This window comes from Sceloporus occidentalis, unplaced genomic scaffold (genome assembly GCF_023333645.1).
Source record: "Sceloporus occidentalis isolate IW3139 unplaced genomic scaffold, rSceOcc1.0.p SCAF_14, whole genome shotgun sequence".
NCBI classification, from domain to species: Eukaryota; Metazoa; Chordata; class Lepidosauria; order Squamata; family Phrynosomatidae; genus Sceloporus; species Sceloporus occidentalis.
The window spans coordinates 2,543,543-2,556,871 of record NW_028316994.1 but is presented as its reverse complement, the minus strand read 5'-3'; the positions used below and the strand labels follow the sequence as shown (position 1 = coordinate 2,556,871).

The following is a 13,329-nucleotide window of genomic DNA, read 5'->3' as shown; positions in this document are numbered from 1 at the left end:
TCCACCTAGTTTGGCATGTGGTCAAAAAGAAGGTCCTTTTTCTGATGTGAAAGACACGATATCACTCTATTGCATGCTACTCTCTTAGAAATGGGAGAGAAGTACTCTCTTCTGGATTTGATTTAAAGCAGGCAAAATGATTTGCAAGCATCTTTAAACCATCTAATTAAAAATAATGATTGTAAGCTGCTTTGATAGCCTTTAGGGCTGAAGAGTGGGGTATAAATACCATAATAAAATAAAATAAAAAATCCTTAAAGAAGCCCCAATGGCACAGTGGTTAAATGCCTGTACTGTAGCCACTCACTCACAAACCATAAGGTTGTGACTTCAATACCAACCGGGGGTTCAGGCTTGACTCAGGCTTGCATTCTTCTGAAGTTGCTACAATGAGTACCCAGCTTGTTGAGGGCAATTAGCTTAGAGACTGCTTAAGTGGTATGAAGCAGTATATAAATGAAGCTTCTATTGTTATTATTAGTGCCAGAGAAATATTCCAGTAATATAATTCCTTTCTATGACCACTACTCTTGGTCTTCTCCATTCTCATAGAATCATAGAGTTGAAAGAGATGATAAGGGCCATCCAGTCCAGCCCCTGCCATTCTCCTCTATAGCTTCAGATCCTGAGGGGTGCAATTACACTGTGCTCTCCTCTGAGATGCCACATAGAGAGAAATTATTTTATATAAGTAGTTAACAGATCATTTACTGTTTCTGGTTAACAATCTCATGTACACTGACCATCTATCCTCTTGTGTTAAACCCATCTTTATATGAAGTCAATTTGCAATTTTGTGATGAAGACTAACAACCTTATTATTAACCTGGCTTTTAGAGCAGCAAGTTGCCATTATCAGATGCTCCCTCAAACATAGATAGTGATGGTAAAACCTAGAAATGTTGGTTGTGACTTTGTTCTGACTCCAAGGAGAAAACAGCTACAAATATGGATACATTCCATTAAAATTATATGAAAAGTACACATTATGGCAATATTCAAGAATACATTTTTCAGTATTCTGCCTAACTGAACCTCTTTTGACAAATCTTGTATTTTGATGTTAAAATCTTGAAGTGCTAAGCTTTACTACAGGAAATTCTGGTTGGCATCCTTAACTGAATGGTGCTGCAATAATGTTGTATGATCATTCTAGAGACACAAGCACCTCCCACTCTGTTTCTGGTGTTGATCAGTATAGACATAGTGTGGATATCTATTTCTCTGCCCTATGATTTTCCCTATATCACGACTATTGCCACTTCCCCGAGATACAGTCTACAGTAACAATCCAGGGACCCATCAAAGGTTTGGATGGCTAATAGGATGTCAAACTAGTGTCAGAAAGAATATTTGCAAATTTTCTGTTGCCTACAAGGACAAAGTGTTCAACTCCTATAAACACAGTAGTATGAGCTTTTTCATTCCTGCACAAGAGTGAAAGGATTGGTGCTTTCTTTTTTTCTTCTGTCATAACCCACAATAAAAAAAAATGGTTTTGAGCAACAAATGTATTTTGTATAAAAAGCTTTGCAAAAATGTATGCATTAAAATCCAGAAATTTGAGAAATTATTGAAAATGCATAAAACTATTGTAAACTCATAAGGATGAGAATACTTTTCACATTTTTAATTCTCACGTGCAAGAACAAAATTAGCTGAGAGTTACATCCCTAAGTCAGACACAAGGGCTCACTTCAAACACTGGAATGCTTTCTACCATCTTGGGATCCATTAGACCTTCCTTGGCTTCTTCCTCCTCAGCACAAAGCAGATGGGCCAAATAAAGCAGCTTCCAGATGCTTCAGGGCACAGCATTCAGACTAAGGCTGCCCAAAGCTGGTGGCGAAAGGAATGGCAAAAATTGCTCATGCTGGTGGCCTGTTCAGGACCGTGACAGTGGCCCGCTTCAGGAGCAGGCTGTCTGTTCACCATGATCCCAGGCCTATTGGGGCCTGATCACAGCTGGAGCATCCAGAGGCCACTCCTAGCCACATGTCTGCTTCACGTCCTCTTTGGACAATCCATCAATGAAAGGAAACATTGCAATAAATAAAACTAGATATAGTATCCAGAGGAGCCCAAGAATGTCTGAATCTCTTTTCCTGACACAGGGGGAAGTCAATTCTAAATTGGCCTAAAGAGAATTGATAATTCCCAAACCATCTCATGACCCATATAGGGCACCTGATTGAGTTCAAGCTGCCACATTTTGGATTTGATTGCCAGCCCTCGATAACATTAAAACATATAAAAAATCAAAACATAACTAAAACACCCCCCATATAAAATCATTCTGTCACAATTATGATGTTAAGAAGCCTGCCTAAATAAAAAGCCAGTGAAGCTGCTTCAACAAGGGAGATATATACTCCCTATAACAGGCCTTGGTCAGCATTCTGGACCTGTTGAAGTTTCTGAACAGTTTCCCAAAGCAGCCCCACATTGTGGGTTACAATAGTCCAAATGAGATGTAATCAAAGCATGTGTCACTGTAGCCAGATCTGATGTCTCAATGAATGGGTGCAACTGGCACACTAGTTTTAGCTGTGCAAATGCACTCCTGACCACTGCTGAAACCTGGGCATCCAGACTCAGAGTTGAGTCCAGAAGCACAACCAAGCTGTGAGCCTGAGATTTCAGGGGGAGTGTAACCCTATCCAACACATGTAAAGGGCCTATTCCCTAATCTGCTTTATTATTGACCCGGGATACCTCATGCATCATCCCTATTGTTGTCATAATTTGACTGGTTCTGCCACATTGTTGTAAACCTACATGAGGGGTGTGTGTGTGTGTGTGTGTGTTACATACTTTGAAGACCTGCTCATATGGTAGAGAAAAGGGATTGTCAGAGAGAAAAAATAATGCTAGAAACAGGAGAGGAAAAAAACAGTTTTATTTGGTTTTCTCTCTTTTTCACACTTTCCTTGCCTAATTCAGTATAATTTACATATAGATGTTTTCTTTCTACCAGTCTAGCTTTAATGTGTCTCAACTGAGCCATGTTCTTCTCTTCTATTAAATATGCATATTAATCTCTTTATAGTTTGATATATTCTGTGACCCAAGGTTTAATTTGTGTGGTATTACTCATTTTCCTCACTGAAAGTGGGTGGTACAGTTTTCTTGCAATACATATTTGTTCTAGATTCAAGATCCTGAATCTTATGTATCAAACTGGATTTACATATGTGTGATAGTATGATTAGAGACACATAGTTATGACTCTCATTAAAACTGTGGAAGTGCTGGGATAGAAATTAATTTTCTCATATATTCAGTCTCCACAGGTCAATTCAACAACATACTAATCCTGTCATTAATCCTGTCATTAAAGACACTGAATTATTCTGTAGTTCCCAGCAGTTGTTTTGTATTTCTGGTTTTCTTTCTTTCTTGGTGGTTATGTCAATCTCACAGTCCTTTCTTATGCAGCTATGTGGAAGAAAAAGCCTCCGTAGAGATATGATAAACATGTTTTCTTCTACAATTCCACAGGGAATTTTCAATTTTGGTCTGGATCATAAAGACTGTAATGAATGTTGCTGAACATCAAAGCTCCTTGTGGCATTGCAGTTTCCAGCTGAGAAACCTGTGAACAATTGGAAAAGAATAAGATAAATATACCCTAAAAGAATCAGAACTATGGATAAGAAGCAGAAATGTGTCTGTATACAACGGCATGAACAATGGTCATTAATATTCTCAGCCATAAGCCACTAGTTTGTTATCCAAATTTTTGGGAGCACTTGAGTTGTAAATGGAAGAGTGCAGTAAGTGAAATCAGATGAATCTGTGCAGAGGGAAAATTTACACATGTGCTCAGGATGCTGGTATTACTGGTCCTATTTTTGATTCAACTTCCCCAGATGACATGTTGGCCTCACACAGTTCAGTGCAGGGGCTGGTATCTACACTTATCACCACACAAATATCTTCAGGCAGGAGACATTATAATTGGTGGCATTGCTTCTCATGGAAGTTTTGTCCCATATGTAACAGATTTCATTCAAGAACCCTCTGTGCCTTTGTTGGAAGAACTTATGTAAGGATTTTACTTTTGCTTGTTATTTTGTTCTGTATATTTTGGCAGTGGAGTGATCAGTGCTAGAGCTCCATCCTTAGGACAGTGGTTTATTGGTTTATGCTAGCTGAAACAATGAATGTAAGTTAAGGAATGCCCCTAATATCATGGTCATGATCATGATTATGGCCATGATCATCATGACCACTACTAGCATTATCCATCAGCATTATTTAATAGAACCCCTTAATCATAAGGCCAAACCACACTTACATGTGGACCCGACATGGATTGCACAAAGGCTTTAAGATCTTTTTCTCATGTCAGATCTACCTTGAATTTTAACTCTCATTCTATCTCATCTTACATATAGGATTGTGATTTACTATTAACTATTTCTTCTCATATTCTAAGCATCTAGTGCATGCTGTTTCTTCTGAACTTTCTGAGACTTGGCTTTAAATATAGCACAAATATGCTATTTCATCTGATTAACACTTTATGGATTTCCACTGAAAAGCTACCACCTCTACCTACATCCATTCAAAAATCATACGTCTTAGACTAAAACAAGTAAACTCTTATTTGCTTTACTTTTGTTTTACACTCCCATTGAACTGAAAATGTCTCCTGAGAATGTTGTTAATAAATGACAGTATTGAAAATGATGAGTCATGAAGGAATGAAAAGTGTAAGCTTTTGGAATGCTCCTCTGATAAAAATGCTATTGACATTCTAGAGTGATGCCTAAGAACTATCAGCATATCTTGGCCTTGGCCTTTGCAGTAGAAGAGATAAATGAAAATCCTCATCTCTTACCCAATGTCACTTTGGGCTTCCAAATCTATGACAATTATTACAATTCAAAGTGGACCTACCTTTCCATAATGCTACTTATATACACTGTGGAGAATTTTACTCCAAATTACCATTGTGGTATAAAGAATAAACTGGCTGCAGTAATTGGAGGGCTAGATTCCTATACTTCCCTTGATATGGCAGTTATCTTGGATATCTACAAGATCACACAGGTAGGATAAGTGTATAGATGTTTAACATTAATTATTTTCAGTTGCTTTGTCCTGCCAAGTGCAATTTTGAAGCCTGGGGTGTTAAGATGGAAATAAAGGTATCAGAAATAATCAGATGGACTTTTCATCTTGTGTGAGTATGTTATCCAGTCTGACAAATGCATGCTAAATGATTCAGGCATAACTGAAGTGGTGGTGGTGGTGGTGTCAATATTTTTTTTAATTGGAAATACATTGCATTGAAAAAAGAAGACATATCTTCAGTATCTTGAATACCTTTCACATTTACATTCATATCAGTATTTTAAAAGTTTCTTGATTATGTTTGCTTTTCTTTATTAAGTCTGAATTGATGAGTAAACTACTAGCATGTTTTGGGGACTGATTCAATAGGGCCTTCATCCACTCCATTCCAGGAATATTTGTAAGAAAGAATCCTTGCTTGTAGATTATCTAAATTTTGACTGATGCAATAGCAGAGGCCTTAAAAAGTCTTCTCCATTGGTGTAATAGATAGTGAGGCATTATGTATATCCATGGCTATGTACACACACTGAAGGGTTGGGGATATTTACTAAGCTTCATGCCTATTAAAATACTTCTGTGCTATCCTTCCATAATAATGCTGTGACCAGCGCAGTTCATGCCATATTTTAAACAAACAAAAAACACAAGGTGTCGGACAGGTGGACATGGATTATTTTAAAGCAACCACTGAGTTAGCAAAGAGATGGCCCAAGAGTTAATTGGACTGGCAAATACAATTATTTCAGGTGGGGAAAATATCCATGTATGTACATTTTCCCCTTCCTATCCACAGATTATACACCCATGGATTTAACTATCCGTGACTTTAAATATTTTTTAAAAACCCACCTCCAAAAGCAAACTTAGATTTTGGCATTTTATACAAGGGACACCATTTTACTGCACCATTGCATATAATGAGCTCAGTGGGAAGAGGAGATCAGGTCTGTTTGCTTTAAAATGCTATCCAAAGAATAAAAATAATAATTAAAAAAATTCTCAACATCCCTAATAAATGCTATGAACATTTTCTACACTTCTCTTTCAAATGTCTTTTTAGCTAACATACAGCCCTACTCCAATAATAAATGAAAAAACTCCAGGCCTTCCCTTCCACCAGATGGTTCCTGGAGAAGACCTTCAATATGTGGGGATTCTTTCTTTGCTTCTGCACTTCAGGTGGACTTGGATTGGAGTAGCTGTTATGGATTCGCTCAATGCAGAGAGATTTTTGCAAACCGTGTCCCCACTGTTTTCCCAGAAAGGTGTCTGTTTTGCCTTCATAGAAAGAATCCCTATTCCAACTTTTCTCACTGAACTTGGAAGTCTGGTGGCACGAGTGGGAGAAATACATGATAAATTGATGAGCAGCAGTGCCACAGTATTACTGGCCTATGGAGAATCATATTGCTTCCCATTTTTTAGATGGTTGTCATATATATATCATATAGATAATGGAAGAATGACTCCCAAAGGCAAAGTATGGATAATTACAGCCCAAGTGGAATTCAGTTCATTGTCCTATCAAAGAGCGTGGGATGCAGAAACATTCCATGGTTCTATAGCCTTCACATTTCACAACAAGAATGTACCAGGATTTCACCAGTTTCTTGTGGACAGAAACCCTTCCAGTGCTACAAAAGATGGTTTTATCAGGGACTTCTGGCAACATGCCTTTGCCTGTGTGTTTCCAGATTCAGATGTGGGAGAGGTGCAGGAGAATATATGCACAGGGAAAGAGAAGCTGGGGACTCTTCCCCTTCTCTATTTTGAAATGAGCATGACTGGCCATAGCTACAGTGTCTACAATGCTGTTTATGCTGTTGCTCATGCTTTGCATGTCCTCTCTTCATCCAGACCCCGACACAGAGCAGTATTGGCAAGACAGGGAGTGCAACTTCAGTATCATCCATTTTTACAGGTAGACTACTATGTCTGTGTGACCCACAATTTGAGTTTGGAAGAGGTTTCAATCTCTTTAATGAAATGTGTCTCAAATCGCTGATGTCCTTGGCATTAGATCTTTCATCCTGCTTCTGTCAGCTAAAATCGTCAATGTTTAATTCCATCTTTCCCCTTTGAATGGTATCCTTTCTTCAGCACAATCATCACTGTAATACTGTTATGAGAAAATGCATTTACTCCTCATGATCTGCAGCTCATTCAGTGTCAGCACTCATCAAATCACACCTGCTCCAGTGAAAATCCTATCTGCAGCATCATTCTGTTCTATTATTAGATCCTAGTTTAAGCAAATTAATTGCAAGTATTGTACATTTTTAATTGAAAATTTAAACAAAATGGACTGATTTGGCCAATAGTTTATTCTTAACATGTTACAAAATGAATTAATTACAACAGAATTTAAATGGACAATGCTGTACAATTATGGATTTGAATAAGAGGGTTTTAAAAGAATTAGTATTGGGAACAGATATAATAGATTTGGCAAAAAGGGGCCTGTGGCTCCTTTCCTAAGAAAAGCTCAGCCAAATGGCCAAAAATGACTTGGAAGAAAATAAATGGACACTTTTCTTCAACATGCAATTTATTTTAGCAAGATGATGTGCTGTCTCATTCCATTTAAATCACAAATCCACTTTGTGCATTAATGCAGACAAAAATGTGTCCACTGTGTATACAAAAATCTATTTTGTGTGTTTTTTAAAATACAATGAATGTTCAGCTTTACTTCCACACCAAAATGAAACCAGAAAGGAACAAGAATGCAGGTTGGATTTGGAGAAACAGAATGAAATTAATACTGTGAGATTTTGAAATCTCTATTCCCCACAGACATACAGCACTTTCCAATAGTCTAACCATGATGAGATTAAGGCCTGGCTAACATTTATTATTTCAGACTCAATCAGGAGCAGTCAGGAAGAGTTCCCCGACTTACCAGGGATACACCATTTATGGCCCAGTAAGGAAGCAAACAGGAGCTATTTTCTCCACTGATGGGGATCTTCTTCCCAGAAGAAACCTGTATTGTTTCCCAGGTTCTGGAGAAAGGCAGGAAATCAGGGTCTTCCTATTGGCTTGTGGGGCAGAGGGGACTGGAGAGTTGAAGCTGAGGCTTGGAAGCAATGTGCAAACTGGCTAAGGGCCAGTCCCCTGGACTTCCCTCATAGAATTTCATCCCCTCCCTCCCTCCCTCCCTCCCTCTGTATTTCTGTTCATGGTTTTGAGGTTTTGTTTGTCATTTTTGTGAATCCTTATAGACTTTTACTCTTGTTCAGTTTTTAGCATAAGGCCCAGATCCAGATGGAGGATGATGAGAAATGGGTAATTCATTCCCATCAGTTGGCAGGTGGATTGACAGATGCCTAGATCTGAACTCATGCTGGAGCTGCACTTCTACAACTGTGACCAAGAAAAAGTTGTGGCCACTTTTAGCCCAACAAGTGCAGTTTGTGTCGTTATTGCTAAGTCTTAATCAATGCTGATATAGCAATTTCAAAACATTATAAATCTTCCAATGATCCTATTCCAAAGGAAGCCGAACTTCAGTGAGGCCTGTCTTCCTAGATATTCTTAAGGAAATCTGTGAGTGTAGCCGCACAAATGTATCCCATCCCTATCTATTCTTTCAGTAGCAAGAGAGTTGTCTCATGTGAAAGAAGGTGAATGTATCATTCACTGCTATTTTAGATACCTACCAACTCTTTTGTTTTCCCAAATTGCATTTACTATTACATCGTGCTATAACATTCTGGGGAAAGTAGAATGGGCAAACACAAACTTCCAATTATCTTCTCTTGTGGAATGTAGCTGCAGAAAATATTACATTATAATGCCATATCCTTTATATCCTTGGAAACAAAAATAGTTTTCAGCAGAAGGGAATACATGCATTAGATTTTCAAGGAGTAGAAAAAGGAAAAGAAAGTTCCCTAAAGCCACAGAAACTAATGACAGTAATAAATATGGATGTACTTTTGATGGAAAAAGTAAACTCTTGTCTTGTGTTTAGCTTTTTTTTTTTTAAATGCCTCATCCATTTTTATCTAGCTTCACCACTTTCTAAGAAGTGTCTCATTCAACAACAGTGCTGGAGCCAAGATATCCTTTGACCAGAATGGAAAGATTATTGCTGGATATGATGTTATTAATTGGATCATTGCTTCCAACCAGTCATTTCATAGAGTAAAAGTTGGGCATGTGGATCCCTGGACGTCACCTGAACAAATGTTCAGCATCAGGGAGGATTCCATAACATGGCATGGCTGGTTTAACCAGGTAGGATCCACTCACAAGCAGTTTAGGAAATCTTTGATACACAAGTAAGCGCTTAGTCTCATTCCTGACATGTAAAATTAGTTGCAGTGGATTGATCTTATCTCAAGATGCCTAAGAAATAGTTCCTGGGGGAAATTATACAATTGTTATAAATTACTAGGAAATATCTTGCAAAGCTGTGCTTATAAAGCCATATTTTCACATTTTCACACATTTGGGGGGGGGGGGTTCTGTGTGGTTTTGGGGTACAAATGGCCCTCAAATCATGCTGATTTTTTAAAATGGGGAGGTCCTTCAAGGACCACAAAAGGCCTGTATATAGCTTGTATAACCTGCCCAACTTGGAGAAAAGTTTCAGTCAAAACAAAACTTACTACATATTGGTTATGAATGGAATCTCACTTTTTTTTGGTTGCTACCCAGTTTTCTATGAACAAAAATTTCAACAATTTTAAAATAACAGAAACAATGGATTTGATCCAAAATTATAAGCACTTATAACTTTTGTCAATATTTTTAAAGCATCTCAAAAGATGTATTAATTTAATTGCTACTCATTTCTTCATAGGTCTCCATAGATCAACATGGCATGTGCCTGATAGGATTCATTTTACCTACATCAGGAATTGTGAATCTCTGACCTTTCAGATATTGATAGACTACTATCTGAAGTCATTTGAGAACTTCTAGTATTAGTATTAATCAGTGATAAAGCTGTGGATGAGTGACAGAAACATGGCTTTAGAGAAAAAATGAAGAGGACCCTTGCATCCAAAGGTTCCTGAGTTCATTATTCTCAAGATTTTTCTTTTCTTTTTTATTTCTGAATTAGACACAGCCTTTGTCTTTATGCACAGAGAGATGCTGCCCAGGTACTAGAAAGCAACTGAAGGAAGGGGAACCATTTTGCTGCTATACCTGCATCTCATGTCCAAAGGGGAAGATTTCTAGCCAGGAAGGTAAGAATGTTTGTTTAGTCTGTAATCAGGAGAAGCACATTTATGAAACACAGGGCCCAAACAGACAGGCCAAAATAAAGCTGCTTCAGGTCACTTTGGAGGTATGCTGTTTAAATTATGCATGCATCCTAAGAGCCCAAAAGCTGCGCCAAAGCCATGCTCAAGTCCTAAGGATTGGAGGGCAGCTTTGGCGCAGCCTCTGGGCTCTTAAAATGTGTGTGTCATTTAAACAGCATACCTCCAAAGTGACCCGAAGCAGCTTTATTTTGGCTTGTCTGTTCAGGCCCATAGCAAATTTATAGAACATAGCAAATCACTTTTCTTCAGCCTTTGGAAGAAAAAGGAACATTTTGGTATGGCTGGGTTGAATGAGAATGTGCTAAAGTGGAATGAGTCTAATGGGTAAATAAAATCATAAACCATTCAGCCTCTGTTTAAAAACCTCAAAAGGAGACTCAACCACAATCCGAGATATTGTATTCCACAGTGGCAAATATAATTTTCCACTGTGGCAGGGTGGAGCAGACATTGTTAAGGGGTGATATGATAGCCCTGTTTAAATACTTGAAGGGATGTCATTTTGAGGAGTGAGCTACTGTAGCTTGTTTTCTGCTGCTCCAGATACTAGGACCCAGAGCAATGGATGAAAGCTCCAGGAAAAGAGATTCCACCTCAACATTAGGAGGAACTTCCTGACAGTAAGGGCTATTCGACAGTGGAACAAACTCCTTCCTTGGAGTGTAGTGGAGTCTCCTTCCCTGGAGGTCTTTAAACAGAGGCTGGATGGCCATCAGTCAGGGATGCTTTGATTTAGATTTCCTTCAAGGCAGGGGGTTGACTGGATGGCCCTTGCGGTCTCTTCCAACTCTGTGATTCTATGATTGTTAACTTTAAACATATTTGTATATTATTTTTAATTATTTCAGCTTTTAATGCTGTTTTAACTTCTTGTTATATTTAATATGATTTAATATGATAAGCTATTTTATTGTTTTAAATCTTTTATTTTCTATCTGTACATTTCCCCAAAATTCCACAATAAAAGGTGAATTTATTTATTTCACTTCTATGCTGCCTTTCTCTGAAAAAAGGGACCCAAGACAGCTAACAAGACAAAACATTCTTAAAACATCACCATAAAAACTTAAAAAACAATTAAAAATATCTAGTTAAAATGGTATAAAATTAATACAGAAATATATTAAAGTTAAAAACATAACTAAAAACACACACCCCTTATTAAAAAACACCTCCACCCTTTCCTTATTATATGTTTAAAAGCCTGCTTAAATAAAAATGTTTTTGTGTGCCAGTGAAATGCAAGGAAGGAAGGAGCCAACCTAGCTTCCTGTGGAAGGGAGCTCCAAAAAGTGGAAGCAGCCACCTAAAAGGCTCTCTTTTGTGTCCTCACCAAGCAAGCCTAGGATCGTGGCAGGACTAAGAGAAAGCCTTTCTGAGAAAATCTTAAGGCTTTAGCAGGTTCATATGGCAAGATGCAGTCTCTCAAATAGTTTGGACCTCAAATAGTCTGGATTTTCTGGTGACCAACCTGGCAGCCATGTTTTGAATTAACTGAAGTTTCCGAGTTAGGTACAAGGGTAGCTCCGTGTAGAGGGCATTACGGAAGTCCAGTTGAAAGCATGTACCACTGTTTCCAGGTCACCTGGTTCCAGGTCGGATCATAGTTGGTGGCACAGCATGGGGGCATGATCATTAATATCATTGCCCTAGAATAGTTCATTATTCGGTCATAGGACTACATAAGCTTTGGGCTCTGCAAGATGAATGCTCATGATAAGTTACCAACACCTGCAACATGAACACCAGATTGAAACCTCTTCGCTTGTTTTTCAGATATGAATGACTGTTATAACTGCCCAGACGAAATGTATCCTAACAAAAAACAGGATTTATGTATTCCCAAGGAGATAAGTTTCTTGTCTTTTAAAGAACCATTGGGGATTAGTTTAACCTGCACTTGTATTTTCTTTTCTGTGGTAACAGCTCTGATTCTAGGGACATTTATGAAGCACCACGACACTCCCATTGTTAAAGCCAACAACCAGGATCTCACATACATTCTTCTCACCACTCTTCTGCTCTGCTTCCTTTCTGCGCTGTTATTCATTGGCCAGCCTCGGCAACTGACATGTCTCCTCCGACAAACTGTTTTTGGCACCGTCTTCTCAGTGGCCGTTTCCTGTATCTTGGCAAAAACAATCACAGTGGTTCTGGCTTTCATGGCCAAGAAACCAAGAAGCAGGATAAGAAAGTGGATTGGGAGGGGATTCTCTAGTGCCATTGTTCTGTCGTGTTCCCTTATGCAAGTTGTTATTTGTATTGGGTGGCTGGCAACCTTTCCTCCATTCCCAGATGTTGACACTCACTCAGTAACTGAATATGTTGTATCAGAATGTAATGAGGGGTCTCTGATTATGTTTTATTGTGTCCTAGGCTACCTGGGGTTTCTGGCCGTCAACAGTTTCATGGTTGCATTTCTTGCCAGAAAACTACCAGATAGTTTTAATGAATCCAAGTTCATCACGTTCAGTATGTTGGTCTTTTGCAGTGTTTGGGTATCCTTTGTTCCAACCTATGTGAGCACCAAGGGGAAATATGTAGTAGCTGTGGAGATCTTTTCTATCTTAGTTTCCAGTGCTGGTTTGCTGACTTGCATCTTTTTCCCTAAATGTTACATTATTGTAATGAGACCTGAACTAAACAGGAATAGGAAACAGATAATAATAAGGAACATATGAACAATGTGTCTCTCCATTGTACACTTCAGAATTATTTATTTTTGGGTTATTTGCATTTATGCACCAGAATATTGTTCAATGTTTCTTTCACACTCTTTAGCAATATAGAGTTTTCCCTAAAGTGCCTAGCTTTTAAATTAATTTGGAAGATAAAATCAAATTTTACATTTAACAAAAGTGGGGAACTGCCCCCATCCCCTTGTTTTATAATGCTGTTTAAAAAGTAGAATATTGTTATGTTTGCAATATTTTGACAGTGAAAAGTTCTCCATTCCTGGCTTTGA

At 38.2% G+C, this 13,329-nt stretch overlaps 2 protein-coding genes across 2 annotated transcripts; both read left to right on the top strand.

The window, feature by feature from the left end:
- Positions 1-4,770: 4,770 nt before the first annotated feature.
- On the top strand, positions 4,771-7,090 carry LOC149303532 (vomeronasal type-2 receptor 26-like). Its single transcript, XM_089480768.1, has 2 exons — positions 4,771-5,058; positions 6,146-7,090. The coding sequence occupies exons 1-2, from the start codon at positions 4,771-4,773 to the stop codon at positions 7,088-7,090; spliced, it is 1,233 nt and encodes a 410-aa protein (XP_089336894.1).
- A 1,262-nt stretch (positions 7,091-8,352) lies between these two features.
- LOC149303531 (vomeronasal type-2 receptor 26-like) lies at positions 8,353-13,045 on the top strand. Its single transcript, XM_089480767.1, has 4 exons — positions 8,353-8,373; positions 9,100-9,327; positions 10,160-10,286; positions 12,141-13,045. The coding sequence occupies exons 1-4, from the start codon at positions 8,353-8,355 to the stop codon at positions 13,043-13,045; spliced, it is 1,281 nt and encodes a 426-aa protein (XP_089336893.1).
- Positions 13,046-13,329: the final 284 nt, after the last annotated feature.

Coding starts and splice junctions, on each gene's coding strand:
- LOC149303532 (XM_089480768.1), top strand. CDS start 4,771: ATGCCTAAGAACTATCAGCATATCTTGGCCTTGGCCTTTGCAGTAGAA. Junction 5,059..6,145: donor ATATCTACAAGATCACACAG/GTAGGATAAGTG, acceptor ATGTCTTTTTAG/CTAACATACAGCCCTACTCC.
- LOC149303531 (XM_089480767.1), top strand. CDS start 8,353: ATGGAGGATGATGAGAAATGG. Junction 8,374..9,099: donor TGGAGGATGATGAGAAATGG/GTAATTCATTCC, acceptor ATTTTTATCTAG/CTTCACCACTTTCTAAGAAG. Junction 9,328..10,159: donor GGCATGGCTGGTTTAACCAG/GTAGGATCCACT, acceptor TTTCTGAATTAG/ACACAGCCTTTGTCTTTATG.